Consider the following 25255-nt stretch of genomic DNA (forward strand, 5'->3'; position numbering starts at 1 on the left):
GTGACTTCAGCAGTCACTGTTTCATTGACAACAGTATGTCCCTGAAACAATGACAAGTGACAATTAACAAATCTATAAATTTGGGAACCACAGAACAACTCAAATCTCCATAAACGACACACACAATAGATGCAAATTTTGCTATTAATGAGACAGTCAGAGAGTGTCGAGATAGCAAAAATGCATTGTTGTAGAAACCCATCACACCATAGCATTACTGTGCAAACCAAGGCAACCCACCTCTTCTTAACGCTCAAGAATAGTGGCATGTCAGGAATGGAGTGCCACATTCTGCAATGCAAGTTTCTGAAAACAGAATCAAAAATCAAATGTTTCAAAAACTTATTCACTAACGTCACAGACAGAACTCCAACTCTAAATCTTGAACTCACTCACCCTTTTTCTAGAACACCTACTTCTTTGGCCTCAATCCAAAAGCCCTGTTCATCTTTATAGTTCTCCAAGGGAGAGCTCACATCCAATATTGTTTTCTTTGTGTCAACATCTAATTTTGACATCTCAGTCCCAAATCTAGAGAATGGCTGATCCACTTGGATTTCAAAATGTGATGATGGTAAGTCACTGACAGTGGCTTCGATATGGCAGGTTGATGACTCAATTGTCATTCTTTGGTGTTCATCCTCTGTTACATCACAGTTGGGAAATATAAACTGCAAGGATCTCTCTCCGTCCTTACAATGGGATCGTTCTTCCAATGACAGCTGTTTGCTCATCAATAGTGGTGTTTTAATTGGCCACCCCTGTCCTGACTGGTGCACATGTGTTGCTGGTACCCCGAGAATAGAAGCTTTCTTTGGGCAAGAAGGTATAATATTCACCATATTTGGAAGCTGGTCTATGCCAGGTGGCAGAACTGCTGTGGGAGTAATGTATGGACAAGAAGATTCAAGAAAAAGAACTGCTTTCATTATATCTTTGCGAGAAGAATAATACTTTTTGCAAAATTGGCAGCAGCTTTGCATCTTTTGCCATCCCCCACCTTTAGAATCACAAATAACTGTGACTCTTGAGGGGAAACCAATGATACTTGATTGTGTTGGGCAACATGGCGTCACTTGTACCATGTCTAGATTTTTTTCTACAATCGTATCAATAGCTTGGGGTTGTGGCGCAGAAGGAAATCCAGGATTCAGGACTTGTTGTGGACATGATGGAAGCATACTCAGCATTATTTCTTTCTCTCTGTATGACATTTGAACTGTAAAATCTTGATAAACGACTCCATACTTTCTATTGAATGGGTTTTTCCAAACTGCATCCCTGTCCAAATTCCAGCCATCAAATTCCTCTATGTTAGTCTTAGCTGGCAGACCTTGAATTTTACCATGTTTTGGGAAAGTGGCCAAGGATTTTAACATGTTGTGAGCCTCTTTCATCAAAGCTTCCACTGGTCTCTCCTCTACCTTAGATGGAATTCCAGGAATATTAGACTGTTTGGGACAGGATGGCAACATTGATACCATTATTCTAACCACTCCCTTCTCTCTAAAAAACATCTTGTGGTCACAAATTACTGACAGTGGTCCTAGGTTTGTTAATGGTCTCTCCCATACTGGCCTTTTGTCTGAACACCATTCTACTTCATCAGACTCAATGTGGAATCTAGATGGTATTCCACAAACTCTGGAATGTCTCTGACAAGTAGGCAGAAGATTTGCCATACTTGGCATATCTGCCAACATCAGACATGACACTGATGGAACATCTGGTAAACAGCGTGTCCGTGGGCAGGAGGGCAACTTAGATACCATAGTTCCATCACAATCATGATAGAACCCAGTAAAATCCTCTAAAATTAATGTAACTTCAAACTTCTCTCTATGGTATAGCAGCCACTCTCTTTCCATTATCCACTCTAATTGTTTGGTGGAGTCTCTAAGTGGCATGCCAGGAACTCTAGATTCCTTTGTACAACTATGCAATAAATTTATCATAGTTGGGCAATCAGCTAATGTCATTGTCAGAGCAGAGGGAAACCCAAGTACACTAGCATTCTCAGGGCAAGAGGATAATATTGAACTCATCCTTTCAACAACTGTTTTATCAGCTTTTAGTATCTGCATTCCCCTTTTGACAAATGGAATCTTCCACTGCACACTTTTACTGGCAAACCATTCCTTGCAGCTGGACAAATTACGTTTTTGTCCAGTCTTTGAGGGAAAACCAGGGATTCTACAATATCTAGGGCATGAGGGCATTACATTAATCATACTAAGTTCTTGCCATAGAGCTGAGGGTAAACCAAAAACTTTGTTTTTTTGTGGGCAACTTATCAGCATATCTAAGATTTCACCATCTTTAATGGTTTCTGTGTATTTTGGTATCCACTGAACAATGCAAGCTTGTATATTTTTCTCTGGTCTCTTATTAATTAATCTCGTTAAGGCATGCCAATCTTTGATCTCTGAATTGTTTTGATCTCGAGATGGCATACCAGGGGTTTGGGTCTCTTTAGAACATATAGATAAAAGACTGACAATGTTTGGTAACAGCTTTCGGTGTCCTGAGGGCATACCCACAAGACACGATTTCACTGGACATGATGGCAACACTGCAACTGAATTGAACATTTCACTTCTGTCTAAATCCTGAACATCACCTGGGAAAATATCTTGCATCAGAAATGTATGTTTATCAGGTGGTTTTGCCATCACAATATGCCTAGTTATAACCAAACCATCACCTTGAACACTAACTGGTACCTGAGAGGGTAAACCAATGGCTCTGGAGTTTCTTGGCCAAGAAGGAAAAAAATCTCCAATGCTAGGATCTTGCCATGGTACAAATGGAACACCAGATGCACAGGGTTTGTTTTGTAGCGCAGAGGGAAAACCAGGAATGGTTGCAATCCAGGGACAAGATGGTAACATATTTACCATATATTTCATACATTCTTTATCCTTGAGTAGCTTTTGCTGAACCAGAACAGGATTACTTCTTAATGGTCTACCGATTATAAATTCCCTCAAAATATGCCAGTTGTCATTATACACCATAACTCTTTGCCTAAATGGCATACCTGCAAATATTGTCTGTTTGGGGCATGTAGGGAGATGATTGACCATACTTTTAGCTCTCTGCAATGGTGCAGACGGAAAGCCTGGAACACTGGCCTTTATAGAACATGTTGGCAACATGACCACCATATTAATATCACTGATATCTTGTTCCTGGACACAAGACATGTGTGAAACAATAGCTTCTTTTATCTGCAATGTTTTTTCCCAAATAGAACATCTGTCCCAAACATTCTTTTCATACCCAGCCACTGATCCAACAGAAGCTAAACCTGGAACCCTGCAAATTTTGGGACAGGTAGGTAAGAAGTGCACCATATTTGGCTCAGATTTCATAGCAGATGGGAATCCAGGAACACTGGCACACCTTGAGCATGATGGTGTTATATCCACCATTTTTGCAATTCCTTCAGTACCCTCATAAAGGGAAATAATATAATCTAGATAATGGAGTAATGGTGATCTCTTTCTAGGTAACTTCTGAGAAAGTAACCTCTCATCAGCTGGCCAAGCTGTAAGTTGTGACTGATGTAAAGATGGCATACCAGGAATCTTAGAACATTGTGAGCAATTTGACAGTAACTTAATCATACTTGGCATTCTCACTGTTTCTGCAATCTGAGCTTCACTCTGTAAAGTGGATGTTAAATGAGAAAATGAACTCCCTCTTAGACACAATGGGCCAAGTTCCACCTTAGATATGTACACACACTTTTCTTCTGTATTGATTGCAGAGCTTGGTAACACAAGGTCCTCTCTCCTATCTCTTTCACACAATGGCCTCTTATCCATAGACAAAGCCACATTTTCAGTTCTTCCTATCTCCATACAATGCTCTGAGTCCAAACCACACACAATAAAACAATTTGTTGAAGACAATGCAAAATCCACTCTAGATTCTTCTCTTTGATTTGACAAATTGTTTGTTGCAGCCTGCTGTTCTGAGAGAAACCCAAAATGAGAGTCCAATCTTGAAGTGACTTGGTCTGAAACAGTTGTGCTGTATGTGGTTTTCATATCCACAGCAGGTATTGGAACAGCAGGGCTGAATTTTAGAGTGTCTCTGTGTGGCTTCTCCAATTGTGAGTTTGCTGTAATGGACCATTCTCCAGATTTAGCTTCTGGTGTTTTGGTCATCACCACTAGAGGAAAAGTAGAGTTGGTGTCTCTGAGACATGCTGACACTGAGGCGGTCATGCTCCCATTTCTGAAGGAGTAGAGTACACCAAAGACTGATATCAGGACACAAAAGACTGATGCAGTGCCAGTGTTTAAATTGATAAGAATTTAAGTGAATTTTCACTACAGAGTGGGTAGGCATTAACTGACAGAGTACCATGGCACACTTACCGCAAATCCAGACTTATGGCTTCTTTTCTGTGGGCCATTCCTATCCTTCCTACAGGTTTTGTGTCAGAAGTTGTAGCAATTCGAGGCAAGTGCAACAAAGGTACCTGGAGTGATCTGGAAGTAGGTTGTGGGTTTGTAGAAGAATGAGGTATATGCTGAACAGGCTCAAGTTGGGCTACTGGATTCCCTAACTGAATGGACATCTTCGACAAGTGACTCCTTGGTTTGACCAGAAGTTCATTGACTGAAGTGGATGTTGTATTGTGGAAATCAGGGTTTTGCTTAGGTGCAGAGGTGTAGGTAGGAAGTGTTGGCTGGACGTTGGGGAATGTCCTTGTTGGCCTTGATTCTGCCTGATCCATCTGTTTTTTTGGCATCTCAAAATATTTCAACCCTGGGGCTGAGGGCACTCTGGGACTAAAGGTCAGAAGTGAGGCCATGCTCTCAGGTCTGAGGGATAAACAGACATTATGATGTAAGGAAAGTCTCCTTCACAGTAATGCAGTACCATCCAGGCCAAATTCACAAATTCCCCTAAACAGCATATAAACAAGTGAGCAATGTGACTGATTGAGCTGCAAAAATTATATATTGCAAAAACATACCACAGGAGATTCAAACCACACAGTTACCAAACAAACAAACATTCTGTGGTAAATCGAGGAAGGAATGACTAGGTCTTGGTAAAAGCAGCAGCCTTTTAAAATAATACAATGAATGAATGCTCCCAACATACTGGCACTTGCTACATCAACACAACTCCAAATAAATTGTTTTTGTTAAAATTTGATGGGAAAAAAATCCTTTTTAAGTCCCATATCTTAGGATATATCATGCACAGCCAATCAAGCAATATGGTGACACATATTTCTGCAGTTCTGAAACATAGCCACAAGACCAAAAGCAGTGGAAGCTGCTCAACAGGGGACACCAGGGTGTCACTTCATTCAACTTTGCAGTGAAAGTAAAGGCTTATTTAAATACTTGTTATATCTAAATGACATTTTTTCTGTCTGTCATGAGACACGAGAACCTAAATTACAAATACATTTGGACAGATGTGTGTTTTACAATTTGTGCATTTTGTTGTCATTTTCTGCAGTTCTGATCAGGAAAACCTGTTACTTTACATTACTAGAAGTACTTTCAAGTCAAAGAAATAGAGACTTTGTTTGAGGCCTGAAGTATTTAAAGCCAAACTTGCTATTCCAAGCTTAAAATAGCAAATGCAGACCAAAACATGCTATTAATTTTGTTTACAAAGCGGCATGTAGATGCAGTTGTTGTTAAAGCTGCATCAGGTCTTTTTTTACTGCTTGGGGGTAGGATTGGGTGGTATTCAATTTCTGATAGTTAGACATTCCCCAAATTTTCCCACAATATATTTTATTACCTGCTGAAAAAAAGACACATTGTGGACTTTCAGGGAATGATCAGTTGCTACTACACTGTTTTACAAGTTGGCTACAGTGCACTTCAACTATAATTTGCTATCCCCCTCAACATACACACTGTATTCCCCTAATGCCACTAGTATAACAAAAGCCCATTATCATCATCATTATTATTATTATCATTATTTTATGGTTATCACACAACGACAAAAATGTGATACATTTCCAGTTTCATTCTCTGAGCAACATTAGAAACAAAAAGCAAATGTTAAAATGCTGCCAAATTGCATCAAGTCACTTGCATTTGCCATCTGTTTTTTCTAATTTTCCCTTCTGAGGATGAGCTGTAATGATTATGATCTAAATGATCTCTTTCATCTATTACGATTAGCGATGGGCATTTTAATTACTTTTTGAAGTCCATTAATCAAGCCAATTTAAGCAGATTAGTCGTGACATCATAATTAACATGTGCCCTCCACTCAAACCAAAATAATAATATGTTGTCAAGTCATGTTTTTTGCGCTGTATACAGATGCACTAAATTTACCTCCCAAGCTCCACTCATCAACAACTAGTGAGTAGTTCTCAGCAGTGTGTCTGTCATCTGTGGTGAGAGTCTAAAGCACAGAACTTGAAATCTTCCAGTCAACATCAATGTAACGTGCAGGTGACAGACCAAAAAAATCCAATGTGAGAGCTGTCCATGCATCAGTTGTTATTGCTACTTTCTTTGCTTCCATAAGATTCTTTTTCAGGGCTGTAGCTACATATCATCTGAAATCATTTAAATCACCAAATCTATTTGTTATTTGTTCCTGTCGTTAGAGCTCAGGTTTCGGCACTATAAATCCACAGTGTTTTCGGTAAGCGCCAGCTCCTGGCTAGATGCCAGACATTAAACATTTTCACCCGACTACTTTCTTAATGTTTTCAAGTCACGTCACTTTTTTATAAAGTGAAAAGAGAATTGTCTTAAATATGAAACTGCTTTATTCAGTGAGGCCTTGGTAGATAATTCAGTTCCCGGCAAAAATCTCCTGAATGCCACTGAGGGAATCCTCACCTAAAAACAAGCTGAGCATCTAAAAACAATGTGAGCTAAAATTAGCAGCATTAGTAGCCTGCAGACCCTTATTAAACACATTTTGATGGTGGAACTCCTAACCTTATGAAGCGTCAAGAGTCACGTCAGTAACTCTAGTTAGCATTTCCAAACTTTGCTCTCTTTAACCCTCCTATTATCTTTGGGGTCAATTTGACCCCATTCAATGTTTAACGTCTCTAAATAAATGATGAACATCATTTTTTTTGCTTTATATTTAATGACTTTTCCTAATTTATTGGGGACAACTGGGTAAACACAAAATTTATATGATGATATGTTTTCAATGTCCTGTACACATACTGTACACATTGGTGTTCTTTTTGTGGTCAATTTGACCACAGGCTGTTTTAGCTGTATAAAACATAAGAAATATCAACATTTTACACACATTTGTTTTGGTTGTTTTGGGTGATATTGAGGTCACTATAACATGCAATTTTATATAATCTTCAAAAAGCTTTAGAGCCCTAACCACTGTAGTAGTGCGAGAACCACTGATAGTTCACACGACATGGAGGGGGGGCACATCATCATCATTGCGAGAACTTTCATATTTCCCAATCTGTGGGAGCAGGAAAATATGGTTCCCGCAAAGATACTGATAGTTCACACAACATAGGGGTGGAGCAAATATATAAAAGCGTGCACAGCAGCCTTCTGAACCATTTCTCTTTGTGCTCTGTGTGCTCTCTCTTTCTGTTCTCTCAACTAAAAATGACTTCTAAGGAAAGATTTTCTGTCAATGAGGTGTTGTCACATCTCTTTGAACATGAAAGTGACATAGAGGAGAATGTGTCTGAGACAGAGGATGATGTTGAGGAGGACCCTGATTATGAGGCATCCTCATAATCGCCAGTGTTGACCCTCCTGTTGTTTCTCAACCACCAGCAAACATACTACATTCCAGAAATGGAAAGTTATTATGGTCCGTCTCCCCACCTGAACAACAGGGTAGACTTAGTGCTGCTAATGTAATCAAAATGGTTCCAGGTCCCACCAGATACGCTGTCAGCCATGTCCAAGAAATAAAGTCAGCATTTGAACTTTTCACCACACCATCAATTGAAAAGAATATACTTGACATGACAACTTTAGAGGAGAGGCTTGTGTATGGGGACAGTTGGAAAGACCTGGATGTGAGTAGTGAAAACGTAGTGAAAAGTTCAGAGTACATTGCTTTAGAAGACATATATTTATATGTTTTATATGATTGTATCAGAGGCATTTTCTTTGCATTTTTGTAAGAAAGAAGAAATGTACCAGTGCAACCAGCAGCAACCAGCAAAATGTTTTCACACTGAACCATCCCATGTTCATAGGGGTTGTTTAAAATGTCTTTAACATGTACTAGGAAACCATCAGCGGATTGGTCTATCTGGGTCTGGGGACCCAGTTGGCAGTTGGTAGTGGTGCCACAGTGAAGAACAAAGGTCTGTTCATGAACCTGCTGTGTAGTATGTTACTGTAAACGGACTGCACTTATATGCTCATACACTCAAAGCATGTCACACTACAGATCACATTTGCCATTCACACACATTCATACAGCACTTGTTCTATATATATATATATATATATATATACACATACAAAGTGCCCTCTAACACATACACACACATTCATACTCTGTTCAGTATAATGCCCAAGGATACTTAGGCATGTGGAGTGGAGTAGCCAGGGTTCAAACCACCAACCTTCCAATTGGTGGGGGACCACACTATCTCCTGAGCCACCGCCACCTCTGGGGCTTTAGTTCCATTTTTATGTTGAACTCTGAATTTGGCCTTACTCTTTAGCATTTATAAGACATGTATTTTTATACATTTACATTACAGAAATGCTAAATACACAATTGTGTTTAACACTAACTGGACCACTAACAGCTGCATGTAAATGGGAATATTAATTTTCATTAGCCAAGTAAAACATTTCATAGGAATATTGTCTTTTTTCAGAATAAGGGTTGTATAAGTTAGTAATGACTTAAATGTCTCAGATAGGCTACCCAAGGTCTACTGGATGTTCTCACAACTGGACTTAAAATGAAGGGAAGCAGAGCATTTGCTGCCTTTCCCTTCAACTTTGTAAGAGTTGCTCTCAAACCTGACTGTACAGTGTATCTCTTTCCTTTACTTGTTCTTGTGTTGTCCCTATGATAACTGTATTTTGTACTAAATGGTTTTGTGATGGACTGACTTTCATTTTGAAAGGTGTTGTATATACACTTTTTAACATTGACACAGGTCACAAGGTCCCCTTCTTAGATTTTTGAAGTCCTTTCAACCTTATCAAATGTTCTTCATTGTTAAAAGAAGTTTTCTCATGATGAGAACAGTTGTTCTGAGCAAACTGCTACTTCCAAAGTCACAAATCCAAACTATTCATGCTAAAATCATTTTCTTAAATCTATCTCTCCGCTTGCAACTCATTGAGCAATGCCATGCCAACAACACCAAACATTTAAAAACACCAAACCTAAGCAGTCTTTTTTATTTACTTACCCTGCTGCTGTCTTGGCAACCTCGATTCCAAAATGTGCATCTCTTTTCCATTCTGAAGCCCTGGACGGCTCTGACCATTGGCTAGTAGGGGCTCTGGAATCAGAGGCTGAATAACATAATATTAAAGTGATAACCATGTAGTCATTTCATATAGATATCACTAATTCTGATTCACCTCTCTCTGTGTTAATGCTCACCTGTAGGTGATGTACATTGGCTATCCTCTTCACTCAGAGTGCTCAACTGTCTTTTGAATTCTAAAAGGAAGAAAATCATAGACAAGAACCTGAAAATGTACACTCATATGTCACCATGCCAGCACAGTGCGAACAGTGTATATTCTAACCAGTGTGGAAACAAGTGTTTTTAGATGCTTAAATAAAATTAACCAGCAGGTGGAGACATATGCTTGTATATCTGATGGATTTGACAAACTCATTTAATGCTAAATGGAATAACACAGTAACAGCATGAATCTTGTTCATTTTTTGATTTTGTACCTGTATGCTGGTCAGTGGGGGAGATTATGGCAGTTTGGGATATATGAGGCTGAGGAGGAGGAGGCCCAGAGAGAACAAGAGCAGAGGAAGGCCTTAGAGGAGAAGGTGAGGGGTCTAATGTGGGGGTGATCTGGGGTCTCCAGGAGGGAACAAATCCAGACCCTGTTTGAGGCGTCTGTTCCAAAGATTGATCAATGGGCAGAGAGGATGAAGCTGACAGGGAGGAAATTGAGGCAGAGGGATGGAGGGGAAGAAAGAGGGCAGGAGAGAGGGAATGGAGGGAGGGATATCAATAACCCAAACCTTGAGTACACTTTCCAAAATTAGTTAAGTGGGCATTTTCCCGAATGTTAGGGCCTATAATGGTCAGTAATTCTATGTGCACATAATAAAGAACAAGAGCAAAAATTTTTAAAAAGGTGTGCAATCAAACACAGACTAGAGTTTTAAGGAAGAAAGACGGGACAGAGAGGGAGACAGGAAGTGGGCAGAAGAAGAGGTCTTCTATAAGCAACTTTCATTCTGTAAGCACACCTGAACTGAATACCATCACACTGACATAAAGGCTGCTGCAGCACAAGGTTAAACACACAGAGAGAAAAGTTTTCTCTGGCCTTCTATGATAAACTAAATCAATTTAACAAACCACAAAACACTGTGAATGAGCCAGATTGAAGATAAGCCTAACATCATAGAATTTTCTTATCCTCCCTTCAGATATGTAATATTGCTGGCTTTATCTATCCATTTAAAGTTATGTCCTTGCGTGATTCAGACACATAGACATGCAGCTTAACATGACAAGACCATTACAAAACACAGTGAATTCAATAAGAAATGTGCATTAAATTAATAATTTATTAGACTGAGAAAGCTGCTGCCTTTTTTATAATATCCAACATACATAGAGAGACAAGAACTTAAGCTAGGACTCTTGTTTGCTCACATGCTGTTTGTAAAGCCATATGCTGGATATTCATGATTTCATCCATGCAATTGGGCATTCAATGAAAATGTATGGTAAGAAGACAGCTGGTCTGAATATTATGGTAGCTGTTTAGTGAGGATTTATTTTATTTTATTTTTTTACCTCTGTTGACATCATACTTATATAGGTGCATGTCTAGATGGCACTTTTGTTGTCAAGAGACTGATCTCAAATCAGACCAGTCTATAACATGTCTCCTAACAATTTTCCCAACAATGTTTTTTGTGCACTGTCAGGCTGTATTAAATAGGCACTGGAATTCTATATTCCATCCAAACTAATCTAAATATTGAACTGGTAAGGATGAACCAAAGCTACACATTAGTAAATCACATGTCAAAGCAGTGGAAGAGGTACTGGGTTAAGAACAGAGAACATGAATGAAATGGACATGCATACAACAGGGAGGCTCAGGCTGAACAGTAAGGGAGGATGTCAGGTTTGAGTTGAGTTTCACATAGAGCAGCATTACATGGCATCTCTACTCTCTGCTTTTTCCGCAACACTGCAGGCTGTCCAGGATCACTGGCAGAGAGATGCAGAAACTTAGGAGAGAGGGTTGGCTGTGCTAGAGGGGCCTGAAATTTAGGAGGCCTCCATTCACTCTGCCAGGGAGCTAGAAAGAAGAGGAGAAAAAATGTGGGAATACAGGGGGAAAAGCTTGTAGAAATGTGAAGTAACCTGACCTACACTGTATCTCTGGCCCTGTACCTGTCTCAGGGGCAGATGGAAGACTGGTCGGTTTGGTGAGGGCTGAGCCCGGCTCTCCCACAGAGCTGGGGCAAGTTTTGGGCTGTCTGGGAGCAGAAGGTGGTGGAGGTATAGGAAGGAAGGAGCTGAGAGGTTCTGATGAGGAGGAGACAGAAGAAAAGGAGGGAACGCTCTGTGCTCTCCAGACACTAGGACACGCTGAGGGAGGAAGATTCAGTGACAGAAAACGAGGGTAGTGATGAAAAATGGTGGGAAAGACTATGACTATGCTGCATAAAAATTACAATTTGAAAGAGGGCAGTTGCAGGCAACAAGCTGTGAAAATGTTTCGTAAAAGAATAGCTGACCACATATTTTGCCAGCCAATAAGTAACAAGCACAGCCAGAACTAATTCACATGAATTCCATTTGTTGGCCAAACAACAGAAAATACACAGATGCCTATTCTGTTCATCTGTACTTACAACAGATGTATTTCTTATAAAGAAAAAACACTGTATTGTTTACCTTTGACTTTTCACACAGGCAGCTAGCTAACTCACTTAGTAGTTGGTTAGTTAGCTTGGTAGGTGTCAGAAAAACAGTTGGCAGATTATTAGTATTGGGAATCTCTCAATTTTTCCCAAATGACTGGTTTGTAAAAACCAAGAGCTCCAGCAGGACCTCTGCAATAACTTTGGAAAAATGCTTGGTAAAATCATTTTGTTAATCTCCTAGGATATAATCACAATATTGGGGAAAATGTCAGCAGGAGTCTTTCAATATAAGCTCACTGAATGTAAATATAGCATTAGCCTAAAAGCAAGTACAGAAAAACAGAATTATACACATGTACAATTCTTTCAGTCTTCAACTATTTGAACTGATCTATGCACTACCTTTCTGAGAGGTATCAGAGAGAGCAGGAGGGTGGAGAGATTGATCAGAGGGTAAAAAGGAGACAGAAGATGTGGCCTCCAGGCCCTCAGCTGGAAAGGAGCCACAATGGAAGCTATGGGGCCTTCGTGGAGCTGAAATGGGCACTAAAAAGACAGCAGAGGTATATGAAGGAGTCAGCAGAAAAAGACAGGGGAGAGCAGACAGATAAACCAAGAAACAAGAAAATAGTGAGTGAAACTTGAAATACATAAAGTGTTAAACAGCCAGCCAAATGGAAAACATAAGCAGACAGATAGAAACAAATATAAAATGTGGCTTATGCTTTAGCTTTTTTTGAATAAAATGAGACACCCATTTAAGGTAAGGGGAACTGAAATACAAACCAATGAAAATGCGAAAAAGTGGTCAGATGACCCTCAGATGATTTTGTGTGTACATGCTCATGTCCACAACTTTTAATAAATAAATACGTTAAAAATAATGTGTTAGTGTATAAGTGTTTATTGATAATGTTAAAGTGTTTTACTGTTTTAAGTAGGAAAAACATCACAAGTAATTTTTCCTCATTGATATCATAATGCATACCATAGAGGGTTAAATCTAACTCACCCTTCTTTAAAGAACCTGTAATCTACCTAAAGCCAGCTGACCTGGTTCTGTCCAGTTCAAAGTTTGAGTTCAAACACAAATAGAGATTAAATCAGAGAGATTAATATCAATTTGAACTTCTCACTCTAAGAAAGCAAGCAAACAAATGTGTTTCTCAAAATGCTGAACTATTCCTTTATAAAAAAAAAAAAGGGAAAGAATTCAGGATGTTAGCCAGAGGCAAATTCAAAAATTTGCAAATATTAAATCAGTGATGTGACTCATGGTAGCCATTTCATCATGGGGAGGGTAAAGAAAATTTTAAATTCTACATTTGAGAATAACATCTGAATAAAACATGCTTTATTCAGTGATAATAAAGTGTTCTTTAAACCTATTTGCACCTGTAGATACACAGAAGATGTACAGTAAATTTGAAAGGCTTAAGCTGATTTAACTTGACTTCACTGGCCTGACAACAGCCCTGTCTGGACACAGATGGTCAAAAGCCAAAAGCCACAAGCATTTCTGTACACACATTTACTGTGAAAATCAAATGTTTTTTGCAAATGGAAGAATTCAGGAAACTGGCAGTAAATGAGCCCAGGTAAAGCTCAGGAATTTAAAGCGAGGACATTCAATTCATCCCATGACAGAGTTTGATTTTCATTTTAACCACTTTTTTCTAATTTTTCCATCATAAAACCCAGCCACATTCAGTGAAACTAAACACTTCCTATGGATGTTTCAAATTTAAAAAGATCTCATAAATTCCTACAGTAGGAGGAAAATTAGGCATAGACCTGTCTCTAATATGAGCCTGTTCCTAATAAAGTTATAGCTCTCTCTGCAGTTAAAGTAAATAAAGGCCCCATCAAATATCCAGAGTTTACCAGATCTACTACAAAGAATTAAGCTGAATTAGCTTGTGCTTAACATTCAGTAAGTTTTCTTCAGATTTGGTCAGATCAGTGCAGTCCTTAAGTTTTTGTACATTTTTGTACATTTTCTATCATAGTCATCTGAACTAGACGAGACAAGAGACCACACAGGATGAGGGATATCTGTTCACCACTACCTGATCCAGCACTGGGCTGGAAGATTTTGGGAAGTGCAGGAGGGTGAGCACATTTAAAGGCCGGTAATGAGTAGGCATGGAGGGAGGGCCGAGTCTGCTGGTTAGTGCTCGGTGGTCGTGTGTGGGTTCGCAATGAAGAGGATGGAACAGGGGGATCTGGGGGTTCAGGCAGAGGAGGACAAAATGGGACCAAGATGGTGGAGGAAATGCCAGAGGATGTTTTCCAATCCATCTCTGAGTTTACTGGGTGAAAGATAAGAGATGAGATAAATGGGGAAAGTGAAATGAAAGAGTGGGTTGAAGTGGACAGTGATAATCTGATTATTGTTCAAAATAATGAAACTACAGACAAACCAAAAGACTGATTTAACTATTTTCAGGTCTGTAAAACTACACTAGTTTACTCTGAACATAATATCTGAATTACATATGTCAATATAAATGCTACAGACGGAATGCTGTGAGCAATCAGGACCAGTCATTAAGGTGGAAGAGTAAATCAGGAAACAGACAGATACCTGTAGGGCCTGATTCAGTTGCAGGCCGCCAAGCCAGATCATGTATTCTTGCAGTGGAAGGAGCAGAAGCTGTTATAGAAAGAAAAAGGGAACAGCTGACAGACAGTATAAAAGAAAAGGGAAGTGAGTTTTGAATAGGAAACAAAAGAGGAGGCAGCAGTTTGAGGGGTAAATACAAAGGTGAGAAGGGACATCCAGGATATTGGCTGTAAAAGCCCAAATCTGACAGCCTCTGGCACATGTTAATGCCACTATTCCATAATCTACACTGATGTTAATTACTGCGTATTTTAATGAGTTAGCCTGTCTGACTGCAAACATGTAGTAAATTCCTGCAATTAGAATCAGGCTTTTTGTGTGTAAATAAAACCACACTTAAAACCACACCTGTTCCTGACTGAACACACTGTCTGTGATTAGGAATCATTAGGCATTATTTAATAGTATTTATTTATTTATTGACACTCATTGAATCCATAAGACATGTCACATGTCACAACCCATAAGACATGTCACAATGATGGTTATTGTTTTACTAGAAAGATATATGCACTCTAACTCAACAAAAATCTACAAGGTAAGGAGGAACATGTTTTAATTCCATCAGCACTTTCCGTGGACTCTGTACAATCATTGAGTTGCTGCCACCAGTGTTTTCTGGAACAGCCTGTCCAATGTTTATTTGACTAATTTTTGTCAAAATCAAGACTCTCCATTCTCTACTCTGCAGGGCACAACACACACACACACACCTCCATATAGAGCATGTCTAAGCATGAGCATATTGAGCATGAGCATGACTGATACAGACAGACCTGTTTCTCTATCATCATGTTCACATTGTTTTGAAGCAGAGTCTAATGGTCGTAAAAATGCATAGAATAAAGCAGTCTGCAGGACTTAAAGGTCAGCTGTCTGGGTGTCAGCCAGCACTTATGGGGCAGCCTGGACAGCCTGGGGCAGCTGAAGCTGACAATGGGTGGAAAAGACCTCACTCACGTGGCACGGTGTGGACCTTTTTCCAGAATGAATTACACTTTTTATTGTGTGCTAATTGCAGTACATTCCTGTGCTGAATCGAGTGCAGTGACACTTTATTTAGAACACATTTCTTTAGAGGCATCCGCAGGTTAATGCTGGTGTTTGTACGCTAGTGACTATGTTTGAGATGTTGAACTTCAAATGGAAATCTTCTACAAAAAATATACTAACACAAATATTACATTACACTATTTACATTTGTAACCATATAATAAAAAAGTTTAAACTAAAATAATAATGGCTTTAAAAATACATTACATAGATCCTCAGTGTCACTTTAACCTATCTATCACTTCAGTTCATATTTCTAGTGGTAGATTGCTTAAGTGTCACCACACAGGAAGGTTCATGATTAGTGGCCCTCTGAGGGTCAGGGCCCAGGGCAGTTTCCCCTTTTGCCCACTCAGTGTGTGATACCTGTAAACCATAAAACCTGCAAGTCTTTGCTTTCAAGTAAAAACTCAGATCAGGATTATTTTGTCTCAGACTGTCATTGTTTGTTAATTTAGTGTTCTCACTCCAGTGATTGTTAGGTCTGTCCCTAGTCTTACCAGTAACGTGAGCAGCATATGTAGTTCCAAAGCTGGCCCTTCTTTCCTCACCCATGTCATCATCGCTGTCGTTAAAATCATCCAGATTGCCAATGTCACTCTGTTTCATACTCATTAGACTGGCCAAACTCTGCATGTCCTCGTCTCTGTGGAGAGTAGAAAACACTAGATGTACAAGAATATCTGTGTCCAAAAATATTAACATTGGTCTGGCTTCAACTTGGCTGTTACATAGTAAGTTCTGAGATAAAGCCACAGTATACAGTGTGGAGGAATTACTGTTTTCAGTTTATTTTAGAATCATGTGTTGAGTACTTACGTGGCCTTCCCCTCTTTGAGAAAGATACAGGACAAGTTCAGTTTCAGTGTGGCTTCCACCACTTTTACAGACAGTGGTTTGAGCTTTAGTGTTACATCATACTGGGCCAGCGTGGCACTGGCATACTTCTTCATATTGACCTCAGCTGATGCCAACACCTTCCTGCGGCCTTTTGTCTCCTGTGAAATAAACCAAATGGACTGGAACTTTAAGTTTGAACACGAACAAATTCCTTCTCCCTGAGAATACATTCTCCATCTTAGTCTTCCAATTAAAAGTTGCAGTAAGTACATCAATTAAATGAAACCACAACTAAGAACAGAGCATAACTTACATTTTCAATGACAAAAGTCCAATCCTTGTCTTCAAACTCCTCAGCAGTAGGTTCCTGTTGAAGAACAAATAATTGCTTGATGTCTTAGCCATGCCACTGTCCATCCAGATAAACAGCTGAGCTATTTTCCATTTAAAATCAAAACAATCTATCAGCCACAACTGGAGCTACATCCATATTAATATGTTGTCATTTAATTTGAACAAGTGTTTCAGCTCTGTATCAGAAATAATCTCGGTTCATACTAACACGCCTGAAAACGTACATCACATGACCATCATGTACACTGTACACATGGCATACATGTGCTGGTATAAACAGGAAGCAGTTGGTTGCTTAGTTGGAGAAAATACAATGAATGAGGCAGCAATGAGGAAAAATAAGAATTTGCTTGCAATGCTTGTAATTCATTATCCATGCATTCACCACTGATTATTGAAGCCCTGGTCAAGACTGATAACCAAATCAGGAAGTGAACATGCATGTCTGCATCATTTTTCCCAATAGTCTTTGTTTTAAGGGCTAGAAAACTCTGGAGCAGTGTGACAGCAGGTGTGAATGTAACAACTGTGATGCATTTTAAAACTACAACATTTCAGTGTGGACTTAGCCAAAGTAACTTTACTTCATACCTTGAAGAGTGTGACAGTGATGTCTAAGCTCTCTGGAACCTGCCAAACCACCAGGCCTCTGTAGGGGTTCTTAATCCCTGGTTGCCAACTGTGGAGCTGACAAACAATATGAAAAAGGATTTAATCAAAGTGATCATCTGATTCAAAGTGTTTCCTAGGTTTCCTATGGACTGCCTTTTAGGATCAAAATCTAGAATTTATGTTTTAGTCATTTCTGCTCTAAGAGCAGGCATAGTTGGCTATCTTTATTGCTTCTAATCTTGACTTTACTACCTTGGTGCTGTGACGTCTGTTCCTCCTGATCCACACCACCCGCAGTTTGTCAGGTTGCCTGAAACATCAGAACACAAATCTAATTTTAATGCTTTTATCTTTCATCACTACCTACAGTTGGCCAGTGTGTTCTATAATAAAACATCAGTAGTTCTGTCTTTAGTGAGCAGAAATACAGAAATTTTGACATTTCTGAGTCAGTTATTTTCTACACTTATTGAAGCTGAATGTGCTAAAAAAAAAAAAACAGCATACTGCCATGCATTCTACTTTTTCTTCTTTTTTTTGATACTTCTTTTTTAATATTTTCAGCATAAAATGAAACAAGCCGACAATAATAAACTATCAAGAAAGACAACAACGAACAACATGGGGGCTTCTCAATTTGTATTGCTGTGATATATCATGTCCAGTGTTCTTAATTGTCTAATATATCTCATGTTCAGGTAGCGTCCTCTATTCCTTTGATATAGGTAGTCCATTTCTCCCATTTTCTGGGAAAGATGGTTCCTCTGGACCTCAGGCAGACCTTTTCCATCTTTTCTTTAACTATGTCCGTCCATTGATTGAGGCTTAAGGACTCAGTTTTATACCAGTTCTTTGTAACTTTTTTTTACAGGCCATTAGCAGTATTTTACATAGATACCAGTCTTTCTTTATAATCACATCATCTTTTAGAACACATACATACAAGACCTTAACATTATTAGGAATCTTATATCCCAAAATCTTTCTCAGATATGTATTTTCCCAGAAAGTTCCCAGAAAGATTTTTGGGCATGACCAGAAGATATGGCATCTTCATGACCAGAAGATTGGCATTCAAGTTTCTGCATTCAAGTTTCTGCACTGCCTCCAGCGCATTTAATATGGGGTGTAATGAAGAACCACCTCTTTGAACTTGTGGATGCTGTGCAATCCACATTGAACGCCAATCCTCCTGTGATATTTCTATGTTTAGTTCTTTTTCCCATTTTGCTTTCATGTATCCTGCATTGTTCCCATTCTGTTTCCGAAGAACCTGATATATTTTGGAAATTATTTTCTTGTTCTTCTTTTTATACACTTCGGTCAGAATATTTTCTGAATCCAGCATCACTGATTCCTAGTTTGAATTTGGGATCCAGGGCAGGTCAAATTAATAATTTGATGTCTCTCTCCATATTGTATTCTTTTACAATCTTGCCCCAAATATCCAGTGTTACGCCCCCTAATGTTGCTTGGATTTGCAAAATATCTATCTTGGCTTGTATGTCTTTCCATCTCGCCTCATATAGAGGGTAGCATGTACAAACCAGGAACCTCCCTTGAGCTGCATAAAAGTTGTTTCAGGTTAGGCAAGGACATTCCACTCTCCTCTTTTTGTAGCTGAGGCATCTTCTAGCTGACCCTTAGTTTCTTTCTGGCCCAAATAAATCTAGATATAAGTTTGTCCCAGTGTCTGAATTGTTTTTCTGGAATCATTTGTGGAATAGACTGAAAAAGGTATAACAGTGAACATACATTTGTTTTTATTATCTAAATTTGTGTCTCAAAATCCATCTGTCTTTATATTATTATTCATCTGATTATAATTCAAATGTTCTATTGAGATTTTTTGCCAATAGATATTTATTCAGATATTTAATTACTTTAGCATTGCATTTGATTTTGTATTTTTCTCTAATTTCTTGGCCTGGGGAATACTTTAATGTGAGAATTTATTTTATTTATTATTAAGTTTTTGTCATGTTTAATTTATAACCTGATGAGTCACAATAACATAGAACGCAAAGAACCCTGTGATATGTTCCCTTTTCCCTATATGGATTCCTTTTAAGTTGTCACTCTGATCATTGTGCCAGTGGTTCAACAAATATTGCAACAAGGTAGGGCTAAGGCAATGTCCTTGACCAGTCCCTTGTTGTAAGACAAATATATCAGTTAAATATCCATTAATTTTTATCCTCGCTGTAGATTCTTGGTAGAGACCTTGAATACATTGTTCTTTCTTTTCTTCTTTTCTTCTCTGCATGAAAGCTCACTAATACTGCTCTCAGTCCCTGTCTAGGAATCTGATCTATCATGTGTAAGATACATCTAACATTATCCTGAGCCTGCCTACCTGTTTTAAAACCTGACTGATCTTCATCAATCAAATCAGTCATAAAATTTTCAAATCTTTTAGAAATTATTAAAGTAAAAATCTTATAATCCACATTTACAATTGAAATAGGTCTATGGGATTCACAATGTTTTCACTCTATAACTGAGGGGGGCAGCTTACCCTCTGTCAGAGTTAGACTGAAAGAATTCAGAAGTAGCAGAGTTAATTCTTCCCCAAATGTTTTATAACACTCGCTGGGGAATCCATCACTACCTGGCATTTTGTTTGATTTTAATCTGCTAATTGCAGCACCTAGTTCCTTCTTAGTGATGTTAGAAATTAATTTTCTTTTCTTGTCCCATAGTGTGGCTGAATTTACTGGGCTGTTTTTGCTTTCTTCTATGCAGCGTTTAATATCTTTCTTAACTTCCTGTAATTCCTTGTTATTCAGCATACCCACATTTAATTTGTATGGTGTATTATTCTTTCTCCTGTTTAGATGGATGTTGAGGTAGATTATACTGTGATCAAGACAAATCAATTATCTCTGTCTTACATTCTGTGTGGCCCCTCTCTAATGGATAGAGTTCCCTCCATACATCAAACATCCCCAGTTCAGTTAGAGAAGTTTTGATATTTGGGTCCTGTTTCTCTTATTTTTAGTTGTGACCGGTTTAGCATTCAAAATCATGTTGAAATCCCCTGCGCATATTAGAATTCCTTCACTTTCCAAGGCTATGATCTCAAACAACAATTCCAGAAATGCTCTATTACAATTGGGTGGCACATAGACATTGATCAAAGCGACTACATTATCATCTATTTTCCCTTTTACTATTACATACCTCTCCTCTGTGTCATTTATTTCTTTAATGACTTCAAAATTGACAGAGTTGGAAATTAATATGGTGACTCCTCTCCTTGGACCCTTCTTAAAGGAGCTAAACAAGGTGTCTTGAAATCCAAACTTCCTCTGTTTATCATGTTCTTGCTGATATTTCTTGTAAATACATCACCTGCATTTTTTCTTTCTTCATTTTAGCCATTACTATTCCTCTTTTAATTGGATTATTTAAACCACTCACATTTAAGGATACTATCATCACATTGCTACACTGCATCACTTATAAAAACAGAGACAAAAGCAAACATCAGTGGGCTCACATTGCCAAAACTGGCATGCAACAGACAAAGCAAGTAAAACAGATGAACTTCCAAACTATGGAGGATCTTTTCGTCTCTATCCCGTTGGTGGATCTAGGGCATAACCTCTTACATAAAGAAGGGCCTAACTTAGTAATGACATTAGGACCTACAGTAAGGGTTTTAGTCAAACTAAATAAGTCCAACATTGAAACAGAAAAGAAAATTAAAACTGCAAGCAGTGTTGTAGATGTAGTGGCATGTAGATGTATTCAGGCCATGACAGTTAGCAAACATGTGAAGTTTGGAGCAGATTGAACAGTGCATGTGGGAGTTAAAACAACTTCCTGTTTAATGGCAAAGCATCGAAATTCGCCATGGCGCCACAGCAAGAGTGTCCCATGAAGACTCATAGTTTTCACAGTATAGCAGCATTATGATCTTAATGCTTGTCTGACCACATTTGAGGTGAATCAGATCAATCTACTTAGATAAAATACATAATTTCCTGTTGCCAATAAGTGGCACTATGATTATATCTGTATACTAGAATGTAGATGTGTTCAGGACAGGCCTGTTGTCAAACCTGTGAAATTTGGGGCAGATTAGACAAAGTATGTTTGAGTTATCAACTTCCTGCTTCATAGCAAGACATCAAAATTTGATGTGCTGCTGCGGCCACACCCATCGACGTCACGTAAAGCTTTTGATAACTTTAAATCACATAGGAATAAAGTGACCAAGTTTGAAGTTGATATGATAAAATCTGTAGGAGGAGTTCATTCAAATACAACGCCTCCAAATGATGAAAAATAAGCAAAATTTATGTAATAAAATCAAAATGGCCGACTTCCTGTTGGTTTTAGGTCATCACGTCAAGAGACTTTTTGGTACATCTAGGCATGTTACATGTGGTCTGAATTTCGTCCACCTAGGACAAACTAAGCCCAGTGGCATGGAAGTTTTGAAATTTTCCTGGGGGCACTATTGAGCCATTTTGCCACTCCCATTAACAAGATCCATGTAGATGTTTTCTTCTTCCATCTCATGGTTAGCTAATGATTTCTCCATTTCATCTTTCACCATGTTTTTGGTCTGAGTAACCCAAGTTTTCCTTCCCATTCCAACTTTCCTCTCGTCACATTGTAGTCAATATGGTTTCTGGCTCTATATATTCAAGTTTTCTGGGAGTTTTTACCCTTGACTATCGAGAGCTCTGACGCCACGCAGCCTGGTACTACAGCCATCCCAGAAACCAGATTGAGTTAAAATATCATTCAATTCAAATTCAATTGAAGTCAACTCAATTTTATTTATATAGTGCCGAATCACAATAAAAATCATCACAAGGCTCTTTTCATATAGAGCAGGTCTGTACCATACTCTTAATTAATATTTACAGAGAGAGACCCAACAAATCTCACCACGAGCAAGCACACAGTGGCAAGGAAAAACTTCCTTTTAAGAGGCAGAAACCTTGAGCAGAACCGGACTCAGGGTGGCAGCCATCTGCCTTGACCGGTTGGGTTGAGAGAGAGAGAGTGGAGAAGGGGGAGAGGGAGGGAGGTATAGAATAGCGACAGAAGTCATAATTTCTAATTATAACAGCAGGTGTGGAGTGGGGTTGTAGGAGCGGCAGGAGACTTGTCATCACAGATCAGACTCTAAAGCTCCAGTGGCAGAAATACCTGCAGAAAGTGACAGGAGAGAGAGACGGAAGAGCACAATACTACAGGAAAGGAAAGATATTGAGTTAGTAATATGTAATTTGGGATATGAATCCATACTGATGGAGAGAGAGAGAGAGAGAGAGAGAGAGAGAGAGAGCTCAGTGCATCATGGGAAATCTCCTGGGAGTCTAGGCCTATAGCAGCATATATATACATATATATACACACACAAATGCATGGACCAGTTTTTCTGCAGCCTTTTGAGACAGAAAGTGTCTGATTTTGGTAATATTACGCAGGTGAAAGAAGGCAGTCCTAGAAGTATGTTTTTATGTGTGAGTTAAAGGACATATCCTGGTCAAAGATAACTCCAAGATTCTTTACAGTGGAGCTGGTGGCCAAGGCAACGCCATCTAATGTAACTATGTCATTAGAAAATGTATTTCTGAGGTGTTCGGGACCAAGTAACAGTAACTTTGGTTTTGTCTGAGTTCAATACTAAAAAGTTGCTTGTCATCCAAGTCTTAATGCCTTAAGACATGCCTGAAGTTTAGCTAACTGATTGGTTTCATTAGGTTTTTTATTATTATTTAATTTTTGTAATACAGATAGAGTTGTGTATCATCTGCATAACAATGGATGTTTAGGGAGGATTCCTGATAATGTTGCCCAAAGGAAGCATATACAGCGTGAATAGAATTGGTCCAAGCACTGACCCTTGTGGAACTTTGTGTCTAACTTCTGTGTACATGGAGGAGTTGTCGTTAACATGTAAAAACTGAAGCCTATCAGGTAGATAGGACCAGTTTTAGTGCAGTTCCTTTAATGCCAATGAAGTGCTCCAGTCTGTAAAAGGATGCGATGGTCAATGGTATCAAAAGCAGCACTGAATCTAACAAGTACAGAAACAAGTCTGATGCAATTAGGAGATCATTTGTAACTTTTACGAGTGCTGTCTCTGTGCTATGATACATTCTAAATCCTGACTGAAAGTCTTCAAATAAACTATTATCCTGCAGATAGGTCTATAGTCAAGCGGCGGCTGTGGCTCAGGAGGTAGAGCAGTTGCCCACCAATCAGAAGGTCGGTGGTTCGATTCCTCCAGTCCGCGTGCCGAATTATCCTTGGACAAGATGCTGAACCCCAAAGATGTGTCATCGGTGTGTGTATGTGTTAGGAAGCACTAATGTATAGAACAAGTGCTGTATGTGTGTGAATGGGGTGAATGTGATCTGTAGTGTGAAGTGCTTTGAGTGGTCGAAAAGACTAGAAAAGTTTAGTTGGGAGAAGAGAAGAAGAGGTTTGATTACAGCTACTTTATATGAGCAGGAGAGGAGAAACGAGAGGCCATGGCTAGCAGTTCATCTTAAGTTAATAGCAGAGGATAACGTGAATTGGTGTAGAAGTGGCTAAAGAGTCGCACAGAATAAGAGAGTTGTGGGTGAATTAACAACTATTGTTACTGTGAATGTGCAGATTAAATTGGTGATAAGACACAGATGTAGTGTCAGTATGAGAAAAATTATCTAATCTGAGACAGACAGGAAGAAACACTAATCTGAAGACACTGGCAAACGGAAGTGACAAAACACACTTACATCAGAGAATGCTTTCTTTCTCTCACAGATGAGAAAGTACGGAATTGTACATTGACAAAGATTTCAGTAATTTTGTTAAACATGCGATGACACAACATGTGATGAAACAACAATGAAATCCAGCTGAGGCCACTGGAAAACTGAACAGAAGCCAGTCTGAAGCAAGTCTTTTATGGCTGCATCAAGCCATTATCACCACAGCAAAAAGTAAATAATCTTCTAATTTCATTGAATGGGGTCTGAGGAGAGCACAGGCACAAGTGATGATGGTTTGTGAAGAGCAACTGATGAAGCAAACAGCATGCACAGATACCATCTGTGTGATTTCAAAATACTGAATATTGAAAGATGCCTTGTCTTTCGGTCTGTGGTGGTGAGAAAGGTTATGAGAGAGAAGAGTGAGAGTGAGAGACAAAAATAGACGCCTGTCATGCTGAGCTTCACAGAGGCTTAACAGCAGTTCTCCACCTGCTGCTCTATTTATTATATATCATGTTTCAGTGTTGTTGCAACAGGCTGACCTACAAATATACAACTGTAGCTTTAGCTGCTGTGGTCTGTATATCAGTGATTTGCAGAGTGAAGATTCTCAAGACAGAACACGTCATACACATTACACATCAGACCTGGTGCCTGTAAATAACTGAGGTGTTTGTTTTCATCAGTTTAAAGTAGCAGGTGTTTTGCACATAACCATATGAGGGAATGCTCAATGGTGTGAAGGAGGTCATTGATCATACAACTTTTAAACAGACTGTTAAACTCTGATACGCCTCTGTACTCTGAGTGGAGAAGGTTTTTGCTCATCAGATCAGGGAGAATGCCGGTCTAGCTGATCCACATTTTAGAGATTCTTGTCATAGGCTGTTGAAAACACGAGTGTTCTGTTGGTGATATCACCCATACATCTCCATGCTCCCAGGCAACTCTGACAGCAGGACACCAGTCACTGTGG

General features: G+C 39.0%; 1 protein-coding gene across 3 annotated transcripts in view; it reads right to left on the bottom strand.

Moving 5' to 3' along the window:
- The window catches only part of ehbp1l1a (EH domain binding protein 1-like 1a), a gene marked incomplete at its 5' end in the record, with an annotated part of 35037 nt that extends 17176 nt beyond the window's left edge, over positions 1-17861 (bottom strand). For 2 of the 3 annotated variants that reach the window (XR_007814539.1, XM_018693885.2), the window contains 16 exon segments: positions 241-306; positions 397-4245; positions 4389-4838; positions 9392-9497; positions 9589-9648; positions 9892-10104; positions 11352-11495; positions 11591-11788; positions 12469-12612; positions 14136-14378; positions 14654-14722; positions 16246-16391; positions 16565-16743; positions 16899-16952; positions 17531-17626; positions 17804-17861. Coding sequence is in view for 2 of the 3 variants with exons in the window: in XM_018693885.2 (XP_018549401.1) it covers positions 241-306; positions 397-4245; positions 4389-4838; positions 9392-9497; positions 9589-9648; positions 9892-10104; positions 11352-11495; positions 11591-11788; positions 12469-12612; positions 14136-14378; positions 14654-14722; positions 16246-16391; positions 16565-16743; positions 16899-16952; positions 17531-17626; positions 17804-17861 (6075 nt within the window). 3 annotated transcript variants of the gene reach the window in all.
- Positions 17862-25255: the final 7394 nt, after the last annotated feature.

This window comes from Lates calcarifer, linkage group LG14 (genome assembly GCF_001640805.2).
Source record: "Lates calcarifer isolate ASB-BC8 linkage group LG14, TLL_Latcal_v3, whole genome shotgun sequence".
NCBI lineage: Eukaryota > Metazoa > Chordata > Actinopteri > Centropomidae > Lates > Lates calcarifer.